Source organism: Lissotriton helveticus, chromosome 1_1, assembly GCF_964261635.1.
Source record: "Lissotriton helveticus chromosome 1_1, aLisHel1.1, whole genome shotgun sequence".
NCBI lineage: Eukaryota > Metazoa > Chordata > Amphibia > Caudata > Salamandridae > Lissotriton > Lissotriton helveticus.
In genome coordinates, this window is record NC_136057.1 from 258,162,187 (window position 1) to 258,189,266 (window position 27,080).

General features: G+C 40.9%; 1 protein-coding gene across 2 annotated transcripts in view; it reads left to right on the plus strand.

The window, feature by feature from the left end:
- Positions 1-27,080, plus strand: part of LOC144769161 (echinoidin-like) — a 659,546-nt gene that overhangs the window by 619,456 nt on the left and 13,010 nt on the right. For both annotated transcript variants that reach the window (XM_078653184.1, XM_078653175.1), the window contains exons 4-6: positions 4,660-4,800; positions 5,572-5,689; positions 26,671-26,746. In XM_078653184.1, the coding sequence (XP_078509310.1) occupies positions 4,660-4,800; positions 5,572-5,689; positions 26,671-26,746 (335 nt within the window). The remainder of the gene's footprint in view (positions 1-4,659; positions 4,801-5,571; positions 5,690-26,670; positions 26,747-27,080) is intronic.

A 27,080-nucleotide genomic window follows, 5' to 3' on the forward strand; every position in this document is an offset into this window, starting at 1 on the left:
CTTCTCCGCAATGGATGTCCAACCCAGAAGACAAATGGAATTAGCACTTCTGCATGCGCTCCTCTGTAGTGAATGCATAATACAGTGTTGTTGCACACTCTTGCTTCAGGAACTAAATGAACACTGGTTCTTGTTGTTTTGGCCTCTGTGGCTGCACCACACGTAGGGCTCATTCCGCTGTCTTCTGTCTACTTTCAATTGTGAACTAGATTTATGGCTAGGAACGCATTTGGTTCAACCTTTCAACATTAACCTACAGGTGAGCCCATTAACGGCCTGCATGCACTGCTGTCCCTTGCACTTGCTTTGCTTCTAAAATAATTTTACAAGCTCTCCTGGAATGCTTCTGTGTCTAGAGATCTGGATCTTTGCTTGGCTTCTGCAGATCTCACACTGGCTACTCCTCAATCGGCAGCTGCTCTGGTGGATGAACAGGAACATGTTTGCTTGATAGATGTGATTCAATGGTTGCCTCTGGGAACGTCATTTGGGGTAGCTGGGAAGAGAATGTTTTGTCTACCTCACCAAACATATAAACATTCTGGCAGTTTTGAATCATGGGACACCATTTAAATTTGACTCTTTTTTTAGGCTAAGTTGTTTTCAAATATATTTTAATACCTTTTTTATGCTTGATTTAATCCTTTCTAATGATTTTGGGTAAAGGCTTTCTCCATGCTATTAAATAAACAAGATGCTTTTTAGATTTTAGTAGGGTTCCTCTAATATTGATTGATCCTTACATTTTAGCACTTATCTATAGATTACTTTTACTGAATTTCATCCAAGGACTGAGTGTCACGTGGTAAGGATAGACCCGGTGAGAAAAGCCACAATTTTACACACTCATGTTTCTTAAATTGCCCTCTCTTTTTCACACAGTGACGTTTGACATACATTTGTGTGCATAACCATGCAGAACTAAATTCTCTGAAACTGCACTGCTTATATTTCCACTTCAAAGGCACACTATCAGAATGCCTTGAACATTCTGTACAAGGGATAAAGTTCACTGCTCACATATTATTTGTGGTGTTGTCCAAAAGGTGACAATGCTTTCCAACTACAATAAGCAATTATGGCCTGACAGGGGTACTGACATGCCCACATGGGATCCATTGTTATATATACACTACCACCTCCTTGTTTAGGCAGAGGAGCACTCAGCAGATACTGAGGGTTTACGCTACGTCCGAATTCCAGCTTTTCTAATTCCTGCATACCAAAATATGGATGTCCAGTTCTGCTCCAAGACATGGATTCAGATGAAACCTACCCACAATTAATGTGAAATTAGTCAACCCTGGCAGGGATTAGGCAGATCACCCACCAGTGGCAAAACTAGGTTAGGGAGTGCTAAGTAGGAGTACAACTATACACAGTACATATATGGCTTCATATACTCTCTGTCTTAGCACAATGGTGGAAATGGTCATCCTTTTAAATGCTCTTATAATGACAGTTATGTTAATATGTTATATTCTACTAAATATCACAGAGCACGTATTTTGCACAATAATCGCAATGCTTTTATAAATATTGAAGTGCGTTGCTGATTATTTCTTGTATGTTTCTTTTGGGTATGCATGAGAAACCAAACGAAAAGGTTCCAGATCTGTTACCATGATATCATAAGGGGATCTGGCATGTCATGTTCTAAGTTTGCACAGACATGTATAGCCCTGTAGGGCTGAGGGTATGGATTGTGAGCTGTGACTAGCAGGGACACAGCATAACATATCCTCAGGGTGTGTACGAAATCAGTCTGGCACAATCATAAAATGTATGTTGCCCAACAAACACACATTTTTATTGAAGGCGGTACAAGCCATACAACAGGGTAGATTAATTATTTAAGGGTCAAACATTTTGTTCATTGTTGTGGGCTCTCTGAAACGTAATAATTCACACTCATTATTGCTTCCCATATGTTTGCAAATGTTTTCTGTATGGATCCTTTGCATCCTAAAGTTCAATTCCTCTTCCTGATTATTTCTGTATGCTTGTTATGTTACCTCTCTTCATTCTTTTGTTTTAATTTGCTTTCTTTTCATCTCTCTATGCTTGTTATGATACCTCTGTTCATTATTTTGCTTTCATTTGCATTATTTCTCATTTCTGTTCAAATTTTCTTTGATGTCACATCCATGAACAACTACAAACAGGAGGATGGTGTGATCGGTGCAATGGTCCTGACATGGACCAGAATCACATACTCTGCTTCAGGGATCACTTTGACAGGGTCTACAGTAAACCTTGCTCCCTCCAAGGGCACTAACCTCCTGCTCACAGAGCAGGCAGGTGCTGTCAGATGCTGGTGCTTCAGGGCAAGTGGCCTTGATGCTCCTGGGTGACATCCCCTCACCCACCAGTCAGATTAGCAGACCTAAGTCCTCAGTCCTGGTCACAACAGGCAGATGTTGTGTTGAGCTTCCCAATCTTTGATGTACAACTCTCATTTGACAATTTTGGGAGGCTCAAATTCCTCATTTCATAATCCGTTTCCATATACAGATGTGATTTAGTGTCTTAGCATTTGAATTTCACGTTGTGGTTGTCGCCCACTTTGCAGCGCCCAATCCTATGTCCTGTCCGTTGTCCAGGAAGCAGTATGTCTGTCATACAGGCATGATAGACCCACAACACAGGCCTTAGGAGTGACTATTGTATACCACCCAGGTACCAGCCTCACTGCCGTGCCTAACAAAATGTTTCAAAGGCCTTCAACCTTGCTCTTTATGACTCCTGTATCAATTAAATCTCCTTCCTGAGATATGCCCTGGCCCCACTGACCAGTGACCTCGTCAGAATGAAAGAACATTTTTGAAGTGCCTGATGCTACTTTCTTCCAATATGTGTGATCCACCCAGCCCTCAGGAATGCAGGCAATACACAAGTCTGTCTGGGATTGCTCCTAAACTTTCACATGCCTTTCCAAGACACTGGCCTTCCAATATGGAACCCACAGGCCTCTATATACTATACCACAAACAAACATGCCTACATTGCAGCTCCCCAACGCATCTTCACATGAGCTGCACAGTGTTAGATACTGATTGGATTTTTGCTGTTCTGGTGCCAAATAATGTATTAAAATGTACTTGACTTTTCTCAATAGGTGTTGGATTTTCTCTTGTTGTGTTTTCACTTTATCACTGTTTGTGTGCTGTATACAGATTGCCTCTACTTTAAGCCTGACTGCTTCTAGGGCCAAGCTACCCAGGGTCGAGCACAGGTTAATTTAGTGATTATTTGTGGTTCAACCTGCAAGGGATTGGTTCTGTTGCTTGACCAGGCCTCACACTCTAGTCAACCAACACAGTAGCCAATGAACTAAATGTAGCTACATTGGGCCCGATTCACAGAAGACTGACTTAAGACAGACTTAAGACAGACTTAAGTTAGGATTCTGTCTTAAGTCTGTCTTAAGTCTGTTTTAAGACAAAATCCTAACTTCTGTGAATACCAAAAGTAGTAAGTTTAGGAATTTGTCTTAAGTTAGTTCTGTGAATCGGGCCCATTGTCTGTAGGTAGGCTCCTTGTGAAAGAGCAGAATGCTTGAAGTTGAAGTTTGCAGACCCATTGCCCAATGCTGTTTACTGTGGTGGCCAGAAGATAAATGTGAATGACACAACAATTTAACAATGGATGATGAGGGCTGAATGTAAGCCCCTATATGTAAGTATATTATGTACATCATTTTAGTAAAATCAAAATGTCTAGGCTAACGCCAGACCTAACTTTGCATACTACCACCACTGAGCTTGTGCTACTTAACTCTTTATAAGGGCATAGCCCTATACCATTTCTGGAGTAATGCTTTGTGTGCCCCTATCGGTGTAACAATGCAATCTTTGAGACAATCTTTGGTCATAGCACAGAATCCATGTTGACCCATTACTAAAAACTGGTACCAAGGATGCAGATATATCTGCTGCAGGGTAGTTCGGGGAAGCGGCATGTCGCTCACCATGCAGGAGATTTTTCTCTTCCAACAAATGGTTTATTAATAATCATAATATTTGTATGAATAGCTCTACAAATGTTCTCTTATTGGTGACAACAACAGCAAAAATCTGAGACAATTAGCAAATAATGTTGTTCTTTAAAGCTATTATGGTAAGATGAAATGAAAACAGTATTGGTATCATTATATCATCAATAATGTTAATAATGATGCTATTTAACAAGTCAAGAGTGATGTATGTGTGATGTAATATACAAGCTCATAAGAAATGCATGATAGGGCTCAAATTATAGTCAGTGTACTGAACTTGAACTTTCATAGTACAATTGTTTTTAGGTTCAGTTCAGTAATTGTGTCTATCTATCTAGTTATCTATCTATCTATCTATCTATCTATCTATCTATCTATCTATCTATCTATCTATCTATCTATCTATCTATCTATCTATCTATCTATCTATCTATCTATCTATCTATCTATCTATCTATCTATCTATCTATCCATATATATATAGATAGATAGATAGATAGATAGATAGATAGATAGATAGATAGATAGATAGATTGATACTTCAAATGATACATTAGTATTGTCATTTTTACTGATCTTTGTAAGTCATTGTTACATTATTTGGAGTCTCGCTCATACTCAATAAAACTACAACATAAAACATTGTTTATTTTCTATTTAAGACAGCATGCCTTGCCATTAATTCTCACCTAGCCTCTATTCATTCCAATGAGGAAAATGATTTTGTGTATACTTTGATGGGTAAACCTAACAACCCGCCTAACGGGGCATCTTACTGGATCGGCGCACATGACTCATTTCAGGTGAGTGACTGCTAGCCAGTGTCAAACAGTAGGCATTTCTGATATATTTTCCATCTTTACTTTTTGACCTAATTTACACTTGTGCCCTGATTACAGGCTGAGATGCAATTCCGAAACATAAACAAATGACCACGTATTACAAATAATGCATTAAACCTCATTCCTATTCTTATATTAATCTTTCATGTTGTCCATGTGATGGAGTCTCCCATCAATCTATCAAGCATATTCTGTTCTTTTGCTAGTTTTATCAGCAGCAGAGGCACCGGATTTTAGTTCCTTTCTTACGCAGTAGGGGTGAACTGCACAGTAAGAATGCCTTACACTTTTTACAATGCCTCTATGAACCCGCAGTGTATTATATAATGACCTCTTTTCCATCTGCCACTGTGTATGTACCCTTCATACACTCATCAAAAACAAGATGATGGAAGGATTGTTTGAATTAAACTCAGCCACCGGTAATCACTCAGACCACATCCCAATCCAATGTTTTTCGCTTACCATGCCAACTCAGTTTGACTCACCCATAATCAAATCATTCTTGACCCTCCTCCAATGAGAACGGTCCAGCTTGTATTGCCAGGCCAAGTCCCCCCTGAACAATAACACATGCAACCCAACACCGGTTTCACTCTCAGGGTCCAGGCAGGTATAGCTAGGTTCCAGTAGCATTTTCTTTTTTTCTAAGCTAATGCATTTTAACTGATACTATGTTAATCTAAGACTTGTGGTTTATTCATCACATTCATTTGTTATTATTTTTTAAAGGAAGGGAATTTCATGTTTACTGATGGATCTAAAATTAATGTTAAGCTATTTGGTGTTGGTGAGCCTAACAACTATAAAAACGATGAAGACTGTGTTGGTATTGGGCTCTTCCAAAATGGTGAGTAGTTTTTTATGAAACTAACTAGTCATTCTTTCATTTTTGCCTTCACAGCTATAGAAAGAGCACTACATTTGCTTAAAGTTGACCAAACAACCTCACTTATAAACCTCCCTTCTAAACTCCAAGTACTTAGCAGCTGCTGAAATATCTATATGGCTATATGCTGAACATTGTATGTGTACGTGTTTATTTGCTACCCAATGTGGGATAGTTTGATTGTTTTAAAATGGAAGCATTATTCATCAAGGAATCCTTGTATCCTTTTGTTTGCATATCGGTTAAATGCTGTTAATTGTTTACTCTGTAAACTATTTTCCTTGGACAGTAGTATTTGTAACAGGTCCTTAAAAATATACAATAAAAATGTGGTTTGTTGCAAATAAGCAATACGTTCTTCAAAAACAAATAGTCAATTGGTAAGTGTGCTGGGGGTTACACATTGTATTGCAATGCTTGCCTGCATGTTTAAATAGAAGCAAAAATGTAAGCTGAGTTACTGTTTAGATAATGTTTCATATTGATTTTTGCTGGAAGGAAGATAGGACTCAACCACTCATATTTCTTTGCCATATGTTAACAATGATCTTTTTTCTCTATTTTTCTTTTCCTCTGATTTTTGTTTCTTCTTGGTATTGTATTTTCAGTTGAATACATATGTTGAACTTGTCATAGCCACATGTTAACTATTGCCATTTTTTGTTAATGATTCCATTGGTTTGCTATCATTATTTGACCCACAGCCATTGCCATACATAAATAAATGTTGGTGAGTAATAAATTGCATGCCTATCCGGAACATCATCAAAATCAGATCAAAACGTATCTCGTCTCCTACAGTGGCAGGTAAATATTCTGCTGTTCATGACCAAAATAATATTATTCAACATGAATGAAACTGCACGCCATCTGAGGTAGCAGTAGACCAGAGTTGATGATCTGCAGCAGTAATCGCAGAAACCCAATACTTTCCTAGTTGCTTTGAATTAAATATCAGTCCTGGTCTGTCGTTTTTAGCAGGATTGCAATACGGTATGAAAGTGATATTCAGAGCTGCAAGTAGCGTTTTTTAAAAATGGTCTGGCAAGTTTGACTTTTCTTGTAAATGCAACGTTGTCTTCATCTCATAACAACAGTGAAAACTCCTTATTGAAAGTAATTAAATTTTCAAACTGATTAACCTTCCTGAACCTGTCTACAACAACTCTTATGTGTTGCTTCTCTGATCCTTAAGAGCCTTATAGTAAAGAGAAATCACTTTTATTCCAAAGTGCAATAAAAGGTGTATTTTAGATCATTTAAATGCTTCTGAAAGTCCCACAAAATGTGCTAAATCCTGCACAAGTTTTTAATAAAATATTTTAGCTATTAAATTTAGAAAAGCCTTGCCATTCTAACAAGGGAACTCCATCTTATTATTTTAATTGAATAATATGCAAGTAAGCAGCCTATGAATATTGCCTAGATCAGGTGTCTGTCATTATATATTAATTTCCCAGAAAGTTCTGGTACTGGTATTCTACAAGTTCAAATTATCAATTTGAGCTTTTATTTTGAAGAATCTAAAACATAAATTGGTAACTGCTGAAATAAAAAGAGAAGTTTCGGAAGTGTATTGATAGTAATATAATGAATTCTGCCAGCGAGAGAGGTAGTAGTAAATTCCTTATCTTGATCCATCCTTTATTAAAATTTCTACTCATTTGTTGACAACATAGCAATAAGAACCCATGGTATATCTAGTTTATTCAGTGATTTTTAATGTTATTAACTACTGCCCTAGAGCAGGGCTCCCCAACCTTCGGCCAGCAGTGAGCAACATTTCTGTGTGAGTCTAAATGGTGAGCAACATCTGAACCACAACTGAACATATTTGTTTTGATATGCTACAAAGGATTAACTTGTTAGTTAATATGATAATATATCTATTATGCATGAATAATTCCCTTTCATTTTCACAATGGGTGGAGAGAATTTTGCTGGTACATTGAGCATTTCCAGAATAATAATATCCAGTGACCATGACTACAAATTGCTTGTATGTGGGTTTTTCCAAGGAAACAGTTGTACAAGGAAACCCAGGCAATGCTGGAATGATTTAATGACTATGTTGTAAGGTGGCTAGTCCTCTCCCTCCAAAATCTTTGATATATTAGTGAAGAATGGTGCATTTTGCTGTACATTTTGCCAGGAATATTGCTATAAAAATTTGGCATTTAAATATGATTGGAAAAGAGGGTTTGGGGAACTTTCCCGCTGCAAATGTTTTTGATGTGTAAGCCTTAACTTTGAGCTGTCTGGGCATTCTGACCCTTGTGGAAATCCCTGTTTGCTTAGGGGTCGGAAGGGCTACTTATATGAATATATCACCATCACCCTTAGTACTGGGTTAAATAAAGTTGGCATACCATATTTGGCAGTTAAAATCATCCGGAATATAATATGAGAAAAAGAAACAGTAATTGTCCAGACAGTACTTATTTTGATATGATAAACTCTAACATCCACAGTTTATTTCTCAAAATCTATTATAGGAGGATGTTTACTGCACCAGGAGAATTCCAAGCTCTGCAGTGGTGGATTGTATTGAGTGCAATCAATAGTGCAATTTGTTTCTTGCTGCTCATAATGAAAACCCTAATTGTATATGGTATATTTGGAGAATATTGTGCCAGCGATATTGGTCGAAAGGGTGAATAGTCCTTGCTTTGAACCTTACGATAAATGTAGATAAAATCAGCTAAATAACATAGGTAAAAATTTGGTATGATGGCTAGACTACTCTTCCGCAACAATGCTTTGGAAAGTACTATGGCGTATTTATGCACTATAGTTTGGTAACTCTGTAAAAGATTAGTAGAATATATGTAGAGTAACACTCCCAGGCATATATTTAAAGCAATAACCAATAGATTAAACAAAACAAACTAGTACAGTTTTAGAAAATATACATTTTTAATTTGATTAAAAAAAGATACAATAAAAGTCAGTGCATTGATCAGATTTGATAAAAAGATTGTATAATGATACATGTGTATTCACAAGAAAATTCAATTTAAAAGGAGGTTAGGTGGCATCCGGTCGACGCGTTTCGACATAAAAATATGCCTTCATCGGGACTTAAACCATCCAATTTCTGTAAAAGAGATTATAACAATGTTATAATCTCTTTTACAGAAATTGGATGGTTATAATCTCTTTTACAGAAATTGGATGGTTTAAGTCCCGATGAAGGCATATTTTTATGTCGAAACGCGTCGACCGGATGCCACCTAACCTCCTTTTAAATTGAATTTTCTTGTGAATACACATGTATCATTATACAATCTTTTTATCAAATCTGATCAATGCACTGACTTTTATTGTATCTTTTTTTAATCAAATTAAAAATGTATATTTTCTAAAACTGTACTAGTTTGTTTTGTTTAATCTATTGGTTATTGCTTTAAATATATGCCTGGGAGTGTTACTCTACATATATTGTTTACCCTGTCCCAGGATATTGATCCGTATCAGGGGGTCCTTGTTGTTAACATAGAAAGATTAGTAGAATGCAAGACCAATTTGCACTTGAAGTTTTCCATATGACAGATGTTAAAAGTCAACTTAGTCAAATCCAGATAGCGTCTCCTGATTAGGGCACGTCCCCGTGAGCACTGCTTGTGGGTCCCACAAATAGGGGATCTAAAATGTTAAAGCGGTAGATATACCAAATGATGCCACTTCACTTGCAATGGTGAATGTTGAAAGGTGTTTACTTTTGTATCGATAATATACGTTCATATCGAGGATGAATAACTCAAAATATGCATTTAAACATTATTCATATTCAAACGTGTCTCCCACTGCATTTCCACAGTAAGGATAGTACATGGACGCCACTCGTGAGTGGATAAGCAACCGTCACCATGTGTTCAGGTTTGAGTTAGAGGAAACCCAAGTAAGGAGATTCTGATAAATAAAAATATTGGAAAACAAAAACCCTGAAGTTTTCAAAGTGCCAGTCCGGCCACTGGTTAGTCCGTGTGGTGATGTCATTAAAACATAGATAAACGTAAGTAGAAGAAACGTGTGTCCGTAGGTGTGAAAATCCAGTGCATTTACCAAGGGTTCATTCCTGTGAAGGAGCTGAATCCCCTCTCCTTGGTGAAACCTAGTCCTGCCTTCCTTCTGATGGTTATTCCAGAAATTTCTTGGGAGGAGTTCAATACTCTAACTAGGAAAATTAAATCCGGATCACCTGCGGATCCCCTTAACCCGGCGCAGTTTAGAGACTCTGCACCATGCTGCCTTGCTCCACTGCACAGCCTTATCAATGCCTCATTTTCATCGGCTACTGTTCCAGCTAAAGGGAAGCAAGCATGGGTCTCTCCCATATTAAAAAAACCTACTTTGGACCCTCTGAAGCCGGAAAATTTTAGACCGATTTCCCTGCTTCCTTGGGAAGCGAAGATTGCGGAATCCCATGCGAATTCAATACTTTCCACCCTATGTGTACCAATAACATCCTGGATAATACTCAGCATGGGTTCCGCGCCGGTCATAGCACTGAGACAGCGTTGCTTGCTATGACTGAGCATCTTCGCCTAACTCTTGATCAGGGTCAAACGGCGGCACTGGTCCTGTTGGACCTGAGTGCCGCCTTTGACACTGTTTCACATCAGATCCTGCTCCATCGGCTCGAGGAAGCAGGGGTCACTGATCTGGCACTTGCATGGTTTAGATCTTTCCTGTCAGGAAGATCCTTTTGCGTTTCTACCCCTCTTTTTCTTTCTAGGGCACATTCCATCGAGCAGGGTGTTCCTCAGGGCTCTGCCTTGAGCCCCACCCTGTTCAACCTCTCTGTGCAGATGCTCGCTGCGGTCGCCGGGATGTGGGACCTTAACATCGTCTCATACGCGTATGACACGCAGCTGGTGGTTCCTTTATCGGAAGGTACAACCGGGGATCACGTCAGATTTAGAGCCGGGCTGTCTGCAGTGGCTGACTGGTTGACAGCTAATTGCTTACAGCTTAATGCGGCCAAGACTGAGGTTCTACTGGTGGGTAGGAACACCTATCTATTGTGAGACCACTGGTGGCCAGTTACTTTGGGGAAAGCTCCGGAATCGAAGATAGAAGTGAAAAATCTCTGGCTAGATTCGACCCTTAGCTTTTCCACCCATGCAAAGAAAGTTGCCGCCGCTTGTTTTGGTATCCTGCGTAGCCTGAAACTTATCTTAAAAATGTTTGACTCTGACACCAGACAGATGATAGTCCAGACCACAGTGATGTCTAGACTTGATTACGCCAGCTCATTATTGTTGGGAGCAAATCAGGCAGAAATCGTCTGAATGCAACGCATTCAAAATGCAGCTGCTAGAGCTCTAGTAGGCCTGCCTAAATTCAGCCCGATTTATGCGACCATCCGAAGGCTTCACTGGTTACCTGTAGCCCAACAAATACAGTTTAAGACTCTCTGTATTTCGTTTAAAATCTTAAGACTGACAACTCCCAGGATGCTTTGCCCACTTCTGAACCTGTATGCTCCTTTGCGTACATTACGTTCTGCCAAAATTTGGTCGAAGTGCCTCGGGTCAAATGTAGTACAGCGGGAGGACGTTCTTTTCGCTTTCTTGCAGCTAAAGCTTGGAACGCTCTACCCTCTTACATTAGAGAAATTCAAAGTTTGTCCGTCTTCAGGAAAGCTATAAAAACTCATTTATTCCTGTAAAATTTATTTGGAGATGCCTACTCACTACTTCGCTCATGGTTCTTTTTTCTGTTCTGGAGCTCAGCGCCGGGACGCCCCTTCGCTGGGGCAGCTGTGCGCTTTATAAAATTTTATAGCATAGCATAGCATAATGGTACTTGCAATAAACATGCAGTCAGGTGATAAATGAATGAAGTAGTTAAGTCAAACCACTATAAGTCTTGACCCTGTGCCTCATGGGAAAAGTCTGGACCGAACTGCCATGTCAGGTCTTCCCTGCACCGGAAACAAGCATCATAGGACCGGTTTCGGGCTTTCGCCCCTCTTCAGCCAGGATAGCTTGATTCCAGTGGCACAGTGAGCCCAGGACCCACGCCTGGGAATACCTGGTGCACTTTGGGAGAGAAAGCAAAGGACACACAATTGATGGATGGAATGCAGAACAAATTAAAACATTCACCCTCAGTCCGGCGTTCTGGGTTCAATCCATCATACTTTTGCTCACCATGCCACCCCAGTTTAGACCTGGCCATATGCAAATCAGTCTTGACCCTGTGCCTCATGGGAAAAGTCTAGACCGAACTGCCAAGCCAGGTCCTCCTTGGACTGGAAACAAGCATCCTAGGACCAGTTAAGGGGTTTAACCCCTCTTCAGCCAGGATAGCTTGATTCCAGTTGCACAGTAAGCCCAGGACCCACGTCTGGGCATACCTGGCATACTTATGCAAGACAACAAAAGACACACAATTGATGGACGGGATGCAGAACAAATCAAAACATTCATACCCAGTCAAGAGATCTGGGTTAAATCCATCATTCTTTAGCTCACTGTGCCACCCCTGTGTAGACCTGGCCATATGCGAATCAGTCTTGACCCTGTGCCTAATGGGAACAGTTGAGACCAAACTGTCATGCCAGGTCCTCCCTGGACCGGAAACAAGCACCCTAGAAGTGATTTCTGGGTTTCACCCCTCTTCAGCCAGGATAGTTTGATTCCAGTGGCACAGTGATCCCAGGACCCACATCTGGGCATTCCTGGCGCATTTAGGGTGAGAAAACAAAAGACATACAATTGATAGATGGAATGCAGAACAAACCAAAACATTCACCCCCCAGTCAAGAGATCTGGTTTAAAGCCATCATTCTTTTGTTTGCCATGCCACCAGAGTTTAGACCTGGCCATATGCAAATCAGACTTGACCCTGTGCTTCAAGCAATATGCCAGGCCTCTAGAAACAAAGGAGGATCTGAGGTGCAAGCAGATGCCAGTGCGGAGGAAAAAATGCCAACAGTTCTAGACCGCCGGTGGTATGTGAAAACGCGTACACAAGCTCAAGTGTGGCAGAAAAAAAAATGCTAAGGGTATGCTTGTATGAACAAAGTTTGCTGATGAAACAGGCATGCCATACGAGTGAGAAGAGTGCTGAGAAAAAAGGTTGACCTGTGAAAACATGCACAGTGTGTACTTACACATCTGGGTTATTAGTTCAAGCGCATCTGTAGTGCGGAACGAATCACCTTGTGAATTTTTGGTAGCATATATAAGGAGGGTGTTATTGAATTGTTTCACTAGTGGAAAAAGCTGTTGAAAATGGAGTCATCAATGAAAAAAACTGCACATTTCTTATGCCAAACAATCTGAGAACACCCTCCTTACATATGCTACCAAAAATTCACAAGGACTGAAAACACCCCCCTTCTGACCTATTGTCTACATGAGCCTGTAGGCAAATTCTTAGACAAATATTTACAGCCTTTTGTCACCAGCATAAACATATACGTCAGAGATACCACAGACTTTCTTTTCAAAATCGACACCAGTGATAAGGAAACATGGTTATGCACAGTCGATGTCAAATCGCTCTACACATGGATCCCACACAATTTGGGCATTGAAGCCAATGAGGAAACATTATTGAACTCCAACTTTCACTTGTTCTTGATGGAACTACCACAGTTCACACTATACCGGAGTTATTTCAGAAGGGAAGATTAGTGGAATTTACAGCTTACCGGTACTTCAATGGGGAACTGTGCAGAAAGGGAGCACATGAAAGCTTGATTATGTGCCTTTTTGGATGTGTTCATCAGCAACGCCAGCAATGTCTTAGAGAACAACAGCTACAGAAAGAGAATGCACTGAAACAATATGCTACCCTATAACAGTTTACATCGCAACACTCTCAAGATTCACCTGCCCTACTCTCAACTCCTAAAAGTGAAAAGAATAGTGTCTAACCCCATTCACTATGAACAACAAGTTGAAGTCATGCTCAACCGATGCAGTCAGAGAGGTTACCCCCGTAATGTGCTCGAAAAGGCCAAAACTCGTTGCTTCTTGAAATCCAGAATCAACCTGTTGACTATCACACAGAGACCAGAGCAAAAATGCACAGTGGTAGTGTCAACATTTTTCACCAAGAGCCAACTATATCAAAAATCAATTAAAGATCACTGGTCGATCCTCACCCTGGAACCTGATTTCAAAGGCGTTTTCAAAAAGACTCCTATCTTCGCATACAACAGGGGCAGGAATGTTAAGGAATTAATCACAATAAGCCCCACAGAGAACACACAAATTAACTTCAAAGGAACTATACCATGTTACAACTGCAGTAACTGCATCAATATCAAGCTCAAAGCCAATGGTACCTGCATCACCTCCAAGGTCATTTATGTGCTAAAGTGCCCTTGTGGCGTGTTTTCCGTCGGGAAGATGGAAAGAAAGATTAAGACAAGGATACATGAACACAAGAAAAGCATCCAGACCAAGAACTTGAAATCTGTAATTGCAGCACATTTCATTAATAGTCACCATAACATCAGTCAACTGCAATTTCTCATCTTGAAAGTCGTTAATTGACAAGAAGGAAGGGACAATAACAAACACCTCCTACAGAGGGAGAACCATTGGATTACATTCTTGAACGCTTCGAAACCACATGATTTAAATGACCAAATGGAATTTTTGTGATCTGTAATCATGCAACACTAATGTAATGTCTCTTTTTTTGGACCTCATATTTAAGTGTATACATTATCTCCTCGTTATACTGAACAGTGTTTATGCTATCTTCTTCGTACCCCACACTGCATGTTTTTCCTTACTTTCACTTGCCTGGCCTAGCAACTTTTTTACCTTTGACTACTATTCTCACCTTTTACATCGGTGTGCCGTACGTAGACTCAGCTTTTGCTGCCATCTAGGGTAATCACTCATACACATAATCCTGTCATGCTGCACTTACAGCAGTCCACACACCGCATTTTTCGCTGTTGTTTGGGTTCTTGTACCCACTTCAACATGGTACCTGTTTTCACCTCACACTTCCATACATGTTTGTAGTCCCTTCTCACTTTCCTAACACACCCTCTTTAACACTCAGGGCACAACACGCTCACATTGTTCCTTGCTACAGATACGCTTGAGCTGATAGCCCAGAGGTGTAAGTACACGCTGTGCATTTTTTCATGGGTCAACCTTTTCCTCAGCACTCTTCTCACTCGTATGGCACACCTGTTTCAGCGGTGAACTTTGTTCATATAAGCATACGCTTAGCTTATTTTTTTCCAGCCGCACTTGAGCTTGTGTACCTGTTCTCACATACCACCAGCGGTCTGGACCTGTTGTAGTTTTTTCCTCCACGCTGACATCCGCATGCACCTAAGATCCTCCTTCATGTCTAGAGGCTTGGTCAACCTCCTTTAGCGGTATGACTTCACTACTTCATTCGATTATCACCAGACTGCATGCTTATTGCACCTAGCGTTATCACACATATCGACACATGTTTGAGCTACTTACGTTTATCTATGTTTTAATGATATCACCCCACTGACTTACCAGTGGCCAAACTGGCACTTTGGAAACTTCATGGATTGTTTTCCAAATTTTTATTTAGCAGAATCTCCTCCTCGGGTTTCCTCTAACTCATCCCTCAACACATGGTGACGGTTGCTTATTCACTCACGAGTGGCATCCTCATACTATCTTTGCTATGTTTATTCCACAGTTTTTCTCTCCTGACGAAGGGCAATCCTATCCCGAAATGCATGGGGAGACACTTTAGAATATGTATAATGGTTAAATGCATATTTGGAGTTATTCATCCTCAATATGAACGTATAATATCAATACAAGAATAAACACCTTTCAAGATTTACCATTGCAAGTGAAATGGCATCATTTGGTATATCTACCATTTTAACATTTTAGATCACCTATTTGTGGGACCCACAAGCAGTGCTCAGGAGGACGTCCCCTAATCAAGAGACGCTACCTGGATTTGATTATTTACTACACTCACTGATCGGAAAGTGATACATCAGAAGCATGCTACAACTCTTTATTCTCTGAGCATTCTTTTGCGATGCGTGTTCTAATATACATAGACTTTATAAAAGTCAACTTAGAACATGGAATGTACATAACAGTGCCCAGTGATAATCCTCTTGACATAATTTGACAGCTTGCAGCAGGAAGAAGGAAAGACACAATCCTCTCTCCATTAAAACAAAATAAACAACAAAAAAACAGTAGTAAAGTATCATATATTCCATATGGGCTACACTAGGGGCAGTTGTCTTCAGACAATGCTTGATTTTCTCAACAGTTATACTGAAAGCATTTTTGTTTAAACACACCTAACCGCCATATAACTCCTATCACTTGACTTTGACATGATGTGGAATCAGACCTTAAGGTCTTACCATTGTATATGTTCTTCACACTAATCCTAAAGCTTTTATTTTAATATTTGTTCATTTTCTTCATGGTTTAGCTAACAACCTTGTACCATGCAAGTATGCCGATGTTCCCCTTTTTGGTTTGTTCTGAGTAATAAACCTTTTGTGAACCGTATTTGAAATAATCCTGTAGTAACAGGATTGATTTAAAAGATGATAGTATTGAACGCTCAGCCTCACCTGACAACATTTTAAGTCAGACCTTAAAACATCCTTAAAATCTTTACATAATATTGTCAGTTTATAACAGGTTTCTCCTATGCTAATATTTTTTAGCTTAATTCTGATAAAAACCAAAATCCGACTACAGAACACTATCTGTTTAGAGTTTAGGTTTAAAGATAAACATCTCCACTGGAAAAAGATGATACTCCAACTGTTAAGATTTGTCTTCTATCAAAGAAAAACCCATATTTCAAATGACTTTTTTGCTGCATTTATGTTTCTCCTGGGAGTAGGCTTTATATTTATTATCGAAGGTATCTGAATAAGTTATTAAATGCACAAAGGGAGAAGTGTAATAGTTCCTTTTTTTGCCTTTTCAGCAAGATTTTAGTGCAGGATGGGTAACTTTAAAAAATATATAATTTAATATATAAATAGTTTTTAAAAATAGTATACATGAATCATTGTCTCAAATTAAAGACGGTGCCATTAATTAAGTGTCCATAAGATGTAAAGAACTAATATACATTCTCTAAAATATATAACTGTGAAAATATTTCTTCTTCAATGATCTGGTACAATAAATATGGAAAACTAATTTTTTTAAATATGTTTATGTGAAAAGCGTTTTTGGATTTCTCAGCTATTGAATCTAATTGATATAATTTCTTTAATAGATTTACAAGTTAATTTTAATCTACCCTAAACACGTTTCCACAATATTTATCATTGTTATAACTGAAACTATTGCATCCACTTTAATTGCTTCTCAGGGTTTTCCAATGTGTAATTCTTCTGTTTTTCCACAAAAATTCCATTCTCATTATAAAGGGGCTAATATATCTGAGCGTCTATTATTTTTAAAGAAGTTGTGAGAGAATGGGTTGTTGGTTGACCGGGTTCGTAGCCCTGGTCAAGCAATAGCCACAGTACCTTGCACGGTGAATCGCAAAGTTCACTAAGATAACATGATCTTAACACCGGGAAGCTTGGCACAAAAGTCAGTCAGGCATAACTTAGAGTGTAAAGTATTTATGCAGCACACAAAAGTAATAAAATTGAAACAAGTTTAGAAAAATAGAGTAAATATTAATAATTTATTTGACACTACAACAACAAAAATCCACGTGGATCGATCCCGCTGAGTGGGACATACAACGACTCCTCCACCTCCAGACGTATCTATGCTGTGTGGATCTGCCATCTGACATACTGCTCTCCTGCTGGACTGATTTTCTCTGGTATGGGCGTGCTTTGCCTCGTCTCCTTCTCCTCCACAAAGCCGACGCTAAATGGGCCCAAAGTGGTGTTGCACTGCTCTCCTCTGTTGGGGCTAATAACTTGTGTTGGTTTGCCGTTTGGGGAGCCGTCTACTCGAGCTGCTGCTGGAGCTCTGAAGCTGGATCTGCGCACTGCCAGTGTGCAGCCCTTGGCCTACTCTGGTCCTCTGGTTGCCTGGTTACCCGATCCACCCTATTGAGTGCAACCAACATTCCTACTGCGGAGTCTCCCGACCAATGATCCTACTGCTGAGTACCCCCCATGTTGGTGATGACCGGACCCCCCAGTGAGGCCACTGTCGAACGTTTTGGACCGTGTTGGGGCCTTCTGTTTCCAGCTACATCCGGACCCCGAGAACCAGGTCCGTGCCCTGACTCCGTACTGCCTGCAGCCTTTCTAACTTTTGTTCGGGCTGTGTTGTGTTGTGGCCCTCCGTTCCGGCTGTTTGCCAGACACCCGGAACCGGGTCCGTGCCCTGACACCGAATTGCCAGCAGCCTTGTCTGGTTCCGCGGCAGCTGCCTTCTACCCGATGAAAGACTTTCCCGCTGATTGCTCCTGGTTCTCCTGAGGGAGGTGGCTGTCTGCAGCTAATCTGGTGTTCAGGGCACTCTCATGTGTTTGAGCTGCCTCTGGATTACCAGAACCAGATCCGCACAGTGCCACCATGCAGCCCGCAGCCTGCACTGGTTGCTGCTTTGCCCTTCTGATATGCCTCCCACTGAATTCTCCTTGAAATGGCAAGGCCCTGCATGAATCACCCTGCATCCTCTGTATCAGAGTCCTCTTGGTCGTGCTTGATCTGGCCTCCTAGGTGGCGTTTCAATCCTGGTTCCGGCACTGCCCTGATGCTGCATCACCCTACTTCACCCTCCAAACTTGTTTTCCCTCACTGTGGTGGCTCTCTGTCCGTACATTGTGTTGTCGATGGCCCTATCTGTGGTGTCCTGAACCCCCTTCAAACACTAGACCTGTGCTCCAAGGTGGCCGCCAAGTAGGAGCACTTCTCTCAAACTCCAATACTTCGAGCCCCCCTTGTGCCCCAGGAGGGAAGTTGCTGTTCACGTTAGTGTACATTTAAGCGGCCTTGGCCACATTATCATTGCCGAGGTCTGCGACTATGCTCGCTCCTGCCCCCCTCCAGACCACCTGGGGAGTTTGAACATTTTTGTTTTTTCTGGGCCACTGGTCCGCCAGACCGGTCTGGAGCTGAAACAGACTCATGAGGCCATGTTACAGATAAATGGTCTGGATGCTGCCTCCCAAGGCTCCTCATTAGCCTCCCAGCTTGAATTAATGATGCACTCCAGTGATCACTAATGCTAATCTGGTGAACAACACTGCTAAACTAGCTTGTGGAATGAGCTTAAATTCAATATCAAACCTCACAGCAATAATCCCGGACAATAATCAATAACTGTGCGAGTACTTCAGAGGGCATCATTGCCCTCCTGATGTCATCCGAATTACTGTGTCCTATGTTAAAATAGCTTCCAGGCAACTAATTACAGGTATCTTTCATGCAACTACCACGAATGCACTAGAGAACTCTAAAGTTACTCTAGTATTGCAATGTTGTTGTTCTCTTATTTTGATACTCTTTAATGTCTATTATATTGACTCATTACCCCTCTTTCCTCTTACCATTGACTCTCCTACATCCCTAAATAATTCACCCTACAGTTTTCAGCGCCCTTTATTATATCTGCTATCCTTTCTCCTTCTGCTTTCCCTCCTGCCCATACAAGCATCCGAATATGTCCATATTTCGCAATATTAATGTTCTCTCATTGTAATATTCTTAACTGTTTATTACCCTGACTAACTCACCTCTTCTCCTCTAGCATTAACTCTCCTCTCTCTCTATTTACCCACCAGTGTTTTCACTCCCCTTCTTCTTATTTCTATGTATGCCTCCTCCTCTTTCTTCCCCCTAGTCTTCATCTTGCGACCGATCCCCTCCTCACTCCACCGGACCCTGCTCTCTCCAGACATGGCCCCAACTCATGGAACATCTTATATCCATCTAATCTTTCCAAAAACACCAAGAAAAAATGTAAACATAAATTATTGATTCGTAACCCTGAAACAATAATAGTTCATACCCTCCACAGCCTCTCCTCTCATATGAAAACAAACCTCATTTTCTACTCTATACGCCCCTCCAAATGGCAAAACACTTTCCTACTCCACCTTACAGTCACTAAATCAAATAAAATCTCATATGGATTCAAATTGTCTACTACCCCATCCCCAGCTTTTCAGGTGAAATTGACATTTCATATTCAAAACTGGCAATATCATCATTCAAGCCTCTGAATACCACCTAAACATCTTTGATAATGATTTCAGTACCTTGTCCTACCAACTCTCCACACTAGTTTCTATACCTTCTTCAACCCAACTGCCTGATGCCCATATGTTGTCTCTCACCCCCTGGTTCTGAACCTCCCTCCCCTACAAATCCCAACAGCACACACCGTCATGCCAATTCTCACTCTCTCTAATTACCAGGCCCCTCGTACCCCTCTCTCTACCTCTAACCTCACTCCTACCTTCCAGCCCCACACAGTCCTGCATACGCGGGATCGGGAAGATGCGGCGCAATAATGTAAGTTTGAATTAAAGTTTTATTTAGCCTTTTAATTTAATTTAATAATGGGGGCGGGAGGCGGGCGGCAGGCAGGAGGCAGGCGGGAGGCAGGCGGGCGGCCAACTTCCGTTCCACCGTGGAATGGGTGGAAATTTGCCTCGTTTTTCGGCTTTCTTTGCGGAAGGCGGAAAGTGAAAATTTCCACCCATTCCGTGGGCGGAACGTAAATGTTCGCCCACCCCTAGATGCCATAGACTTACCTCTCTTGTCGACTCTGCCCCTACCACCTAATCCTTCCACTCAACGACCCGTCCCAACTTCTCCTGATGACATCCTTTCCAGCTCACAGTCGAAAAATAACGCCTCCTGGCATAATTTCCACCCTATGACTGAGCTCGAAGTCTTTAACATCATTGCCAAACTAAAGCCAACCTCACACACCAAATACCCTCTCCCTTCTAACCTTGTCCAAGATCTAAACCACGTCATTGCCTCTCACTGGACTACTATCATTAATACCTGCCTTGCTACGGGATGTGTCCCTGACCCCCTCCAACTCAGACAAATCACTCCCATTCTTAAAAACCTCACTGCTGACCCTAACAACCCTAACAACCTTCGCCCTATCTCTAACCTCCCACTTCTTTCTAAAGCCCTTGAAAAATGTGCTCTGCTCCAATTGGATTAACACATTGGTGATTTCAACTTACTGGACTCCGGCTTCAGAAAAGGTTGCAGTACAGAAACCACCATGCTAAACATAATGGACGTCATCTATTGTTCCCTTGACAATGGTGAGACCTGCCAACTTATACTCCTCGACCTCTCTGCTGCCTTTGATACAGTTAACCATTCTTCCGTACTAAACTTGCTTAAAGCTCGCTTTAGTCTTTAATGGTCGGGTCCTCAAATGGTTCCCCTCTTTCCTCCAACACAGAACACAACAAATCAAAATCAATGACTGCCTCTCTAATCCTACACCTGTCTCCCTAGGTGTCCATCGGGGCTCTATTCTCTCCCCCTCTCTCTTCAACCTCTTTATGGAACCCCTCCCCCTGATTCTGAAACAAGCTGGAATCAACTATCACATCTATGCTGATGACACCCAGCTTTACTATAAGATTAGATCCCACTCTGATGTACTTCATCTAAACAATACCGTGAGTAAGAGCCAATCCTGGTTCTACTTCAAACATCTCAAACTGTACCCTAAAAAACTGAAGTCATTCTCTTCTCTCCAAAAAACAACTGGCTCCCCATCCAAGGCTGGATCTCAGACCTTAATGCCCTAATTGTTCGCTCTCCTTATCAAACTCAGTGAAATCACTTGATTTCACGATTGACAAAAACCTAACTCTTAATGACCAGATAAAAAAACTCAGCTAAAGGAGCTCTCTTCACTCTCCGACATCCCAAGAAAATCAAACCATTTAATCCATTGGACTACTTCAAATGGGTTGTCCAGCCACTAGTGCTCTCGAAAATTGACTATGGTAACGCTATCCTCAACGGAGCCCCCAAAGTACACCTATCCCCCCCATAGATTTGTGCTTAGCCGAGCGGCCAGGCTCATCACTGATGATAAACGATTTGACCACATCTCCCCATCCCTTAAAGCCCTTAATTGGTTCCCTGTTGAAGAAAGATCCTTCTACAAGACTGCATGCATTATGCACAGAGTTCTTCACCGACAGACCTCGTTGTACCTTACAAATAAACTAAATGAAGTGGGCTGCTCCGGACTGATGAGAAGCAATAATGCACTCCTACTCGTTCCCCGTTTTTCAAAAAGAAAACCACCTAATCTCGCTCCTTCTCCGGGAACAACCAAACATCTTCAATGCTCTCCCTAGGGACCTACGCTGTAGCCCCTCCTACCTCAGCTTTAAAAAAGACCTAAAACACCACTGTATCAACAAATATTGGGGTCCATAACCTCGCCTCCGACCCTACATTCTGCTTCCCCCGCACTGGTTCTCCTTTACTTACTTCCTAGCTCTCACCTCTCTGTCCCCCTCTTTTTTTACATATCTCCCTGTTTCCCCTCCCCGATCTCCTACCTATACCCCCAGCTCTTCCTATAATCTCTTTCAGTCAATACCATCTTCTCTCCCTTAATTTGTTCTCACCCATTTATATAATTCCAATTATTCATTACCCTCTAATCCGCCGAGAATTTTTGTTCCCACCTTTACTTAATTGTGAGCTGTACCTGCATTCTTGTCACTGTGTAAAATCAAATTTCTTGATTGCCTCTACTCATGTAAATTGCTTTTTGCCCCTATTTAACTTAATATGTATTAGTTTTGCCTGTCTGTGTTTATGTTATTGAATAACTGTCTTTCGTGAACTGTTTCTGCTCATGTAAAGCGCTCTGATACCCCCGGGTCCAGCCAGCGCTATATAAAACATTTTAAATGAATAAATAAAGTAAATAAAAAGCCAATCAGTAGAACTGAAGTTATGAACTTATCAGGTTTTAAGTGAAAACTAGCACCTCAGTGATCTACGCGCCAACCGGGGATATCTAGTTCACAAGTGACAGGTTAATAGTCATAATCTATGGCCGACCACAATGGAGTGTGGTTTTGAAACAAGAAATGTATTGGGCCCAGTCAACTCTTACCTTCGGTCTTAAAAAAAATCTTGAATGTTGTCATTTATGTTCTGACTTAGTTGCTGAAATGGATGAGGCAGAGGGCTGTATCCTATAACAGATCCAGTAGGTCAGAATCCCCTTTGGTGAAAGACTGTTGAATCAGATTTTCTGATCCAGAGAACAACACAGGAGGAGCAGCCATGAAGTCAAACCGACAGGCAATGCAAGCAGGTTGGTCCAGGTCTTGTCCTGGTACTCAGACCTCTTTGCTAATCAAATTAGTTATCGCTCACATCGACTGATGTAATGAGCCTTGAAAATCATTTATAAATGGTTCACATAGATTGATGATGTGAACCTTTGAAACCCTCTAAATTAAAGTGGGTAAGTGTTATGTTCTTGACACATTTCTGTGAGAGCGTAATTTTACACATTTTTAGACCCTCATAAACAAGGGCTTTGCTTTAAGGTTACTAACACCATGGTTGTTGGCTGACATCCAAATGATGTTACACCTTTTGTGTGACTTATCCAAATTGTGCCTTTCTTGGGTAAGTCTCGTTTCCCCTGACCCATACTGTGAGCACATTTGGGTTTTATGTAGCTGTCTGTTTTCCCTGCTACTTAGGAAACCCTTGTTTTGGCTGAGTTTACAGTACACCAATTCCTCAATGGTGACATTTATGCTATTGGGGCAGGTATTTCTTGAAACACTGTTCTGATACATAGCTTCTCCAGGCACATCTCATTCCTACAGTGGTTTATAATTTGTTAGCACTATCAGAATGTTAGGACTGTTTTCGGAGCCCTCTTCCACCGAATTCACACATTTCTAAAGGGGATTATAGTTATTAGATTTTAGCAGATCTATGATTTGTGAATTCAATCTTAAATGTACTGTTCAATATTTACTGCATGAGTGCAGGGGAGTTTCCCATTCCTTGGCCTGATGATGATCCAGTACAAATAACTTTAGAGGGCATAAACAGGTGCATAACACAGGCCCTCGCCTCCCCTGCGATGCGAGGGGCACATAGCTGCAGGGGGTCCCTGCAGCAAGTAGTCAGGCCTGAGTGCTCCAGAATAAATACAGAGCAGGGGCATGTACATTGCAGGGGGGGGGGCATTAAACTTTTGTTACACCATTGGGCGTAAACAAGGACATGATAATAGTGTACTGTGTTTATGTGATTTACGAGCCTACAAGTCTATTTCAGAGCACATATTAAACATCTGTGCATCCTCCACAGTCACTATTCATGAATATTAAGCATGGGCGGATTTTGCGAATTAGCAATCCGCGAAATTGCGTATTTACGGATTCGCAATCCGCAAAATCCGCGAACTCTCACGATTTTTTTTTTGTGTTTGCAAGGATTTCTGCCAGTTCGCGAGGATTTTGTACCAGTTCGCAAACGCGAACTTACTTTTCGGGTAGCAACGGTCGCGAACATGTTGTTTCTACATCTGGTTCATCACAGCACCCTCTGTTTCACCACTGCCACCCTCTGTTTCACCACTGCCACCCTCTGGCTCACCCATGCCACCCTCTGGCTCACCCATGCCACCCTCTAGTTCATCACTGTAGATTATGGGTGGAAAAGCACACCTGCCCTGCCTCAACTGACATAAATGAATTAGGGGCTGATTAATGTGTTACTGAATTTGAACTTCCTGGCTGGAACCTGCTTCCTTATCTGTAATTGCTTTCTCTGAGCCTGCTGTGAGGGTCAGAGCAGGGTCATAGAATAGTTGCAAGTAGGCAACTGAACTCTGGAGGGGCCCCTCAGGAAGCACTACAGGGAATGGTTACTAAAGATAAGATTGAACTTTTGCACCTGCTGAGTGCTTTCAGTTTTGCAAAAATCCAATTATCCAGCAGCATCCACAAAAAGTAATCCTTCCAGGTCAAGATCCCTGGCACCTGCTTCCTTATCTGTAATTGCTTTCTGTTGCAGTGTAATGTTTTGAACAGGACCTTTGTTGTATACTTGTAGCTATTCTCTGAGCCTGCTGTGAGGGTCAGAGCAGGGTCATAGAATAGTTGCAAGTAGGCAACTGAACTCTGGAGGGGCCCCTCAGGAAGCACTACAGGGAATGCTTACTAATGATGAGTTTGAACTTTTGCACCTGCTGAGTGCTTCCAGGTCAAGATCCAAATCAAAGTGACCAGCACATGAAGAAAGCACTGAGAGGAGCCTGCTGGACAGGAACAGGAAGTTGGAGACTGTGGGGCACTTCCTTCCTCCCACCCCCCCCCCCCCCAAAATGGACTCCTTGCAAAAAAAAAGTGCAGGCAAATGTCAACCTGAGGAGTTATTCTAATAAAAATCATAATTTTCAAGGTTTATGCTGCCTGCTGGTGGATTTCTTGTGCGAAATTGCAAATTTTGCAATCTCGCAATTGCGAGATTGTCGCTGCCCGCCACATCTACGTTTTCGCGAGTGTTTACTCCCGCGAAATTGTATAGTATTCTAGTTGGCAAGTGCGACCAAGCAAAAAAATCCGCTTCGCACGGATTTACGAATTTTCGGTAAGTTCGCGAGAGTTCGCGGATTGCGAATTTACCGAAAATCCGCAAAATCCGCGAGCGGAACGGATTTCACGCCCGTGCTTAATGAATATATACTATAGCACTAGCGCACTTTTTACTCACTTAACTATCGCTGCGCCTGTGCATCTTTTGGGGAACACCTCTTCCATTTCAAATCTATAAAACAATATGGACTAATGGGCTCTTCTTAGTCTGATTCCAAATGTTGAACAACTGAGAAAAACTTTTTTTTTTATAGTAAAATCAATCTGTTAATAGTGAGTCTTTTAGGTAAAGCAGGTCGTAGTAGCATTCAGTACTCTAAGAGTTCTTCCGCAAGTCCCGTCGTCAAATTAGGAGTTGGTCTGAAGGTTCTATTTCTATACCTTAGTGCTCTTCTTCTAGGAGGTGGGAGAAGCTTTTGGAAGGTTCTTTGAAGTGCAGGGAATTCCCTGACTCCCCTGCCCTGGCTCCAAACTGGCTGCAGTGACAGTACAACGTTATTGTGTGTAGGCATTGCACAGGCTATTCAGGTGTAAGTGGGACTGTACTCAGTTTCGCCCCTACACCAATCCTGCCATCAGAAGGCAAATTTAGGCACACCTACTCCCTCTAATGTGTGACTATCAGCTACACCCAGTCATGTAATCCAAGACAGGCAGCAGCCACAAGGGGCTTAGGGCAGGAAAATGCCAACTTTCAAAAACTGGCATTTTCAAAATTGTACTGAATCTGACTTTTCCATTAAAGAGGGTGTATCATTAAATATAATTACCTGCTCCCAATTAGAAATTGCAGCTTTTAAAATATAATAAATAACCCCCAAAAATATAACCTATAGGAGTGTTAGGCCTTAAAGAAGTGAAAAACAAATTTAGGAGTTTTTCACTTCCTGAACATGGAAATGTTTTTTTAATTGATATTTAACGACCAAAAATTATATTATGTATGTGTTTCTTATCATAATGCTTTATGTGAATTTTCTATTGACCTTGTAATGATGAAAATGTAACAAATAGAATTAAATTAAAATATAAGCATGTATTCAGTATAATTATATAATACTCCAAAGAGATAATTGCTGAGCTTTGTAATATCATCTCTGAAGGCTTTGAAATAGTAAAAGAAGAAAAATATGGTTTACTCACTAACCTTATAGTCTAGAAGACTGATACCTACCTAAATCTACCCAAACGTATTACAAATTTGACTGAACTCATCCATTAAGTCCTTACTGTATATCTCTAACTGCTGAAACTCCTTCATATGTATTGGAAATAAATATGGAAATTGTTAAAAGACAGTACTTTAGTTAAGGGTGCTGAGAAAAATATAACAAAAACATTGACACACTATTTTCTTTCTGCTCTAGGACACATTACCTGGAATGATTTCCCTCTGACAGGAGTTGCCTTCCCTTATGTCTGTAAATATTACCTCAGTAATCGGTAAGATTACATTATTCATACAGTATTTAAAATATTATAAATGAATTTGAAACGTCTTGCTGTGTACTATAGTAATGGATGTATCCATTGATAAACACAGGTTAAAGTGACCCTATTGTTAGGAAATATATTCACTGACAACATTTACGTTCAAAAACTGCAGGAATTTAGCAGTTATATTTAGCACTAACAATACATTGTGCCCCGGTCATGTACTGCAAATAACCTCACATACGACAGTACTCATGACATGGTCAATTAAATCATTTATGAATCACTAATCTCAAATTACATTAAAGGCTGTTGTCAGAGCCACCCTATTCCAACGTTATGT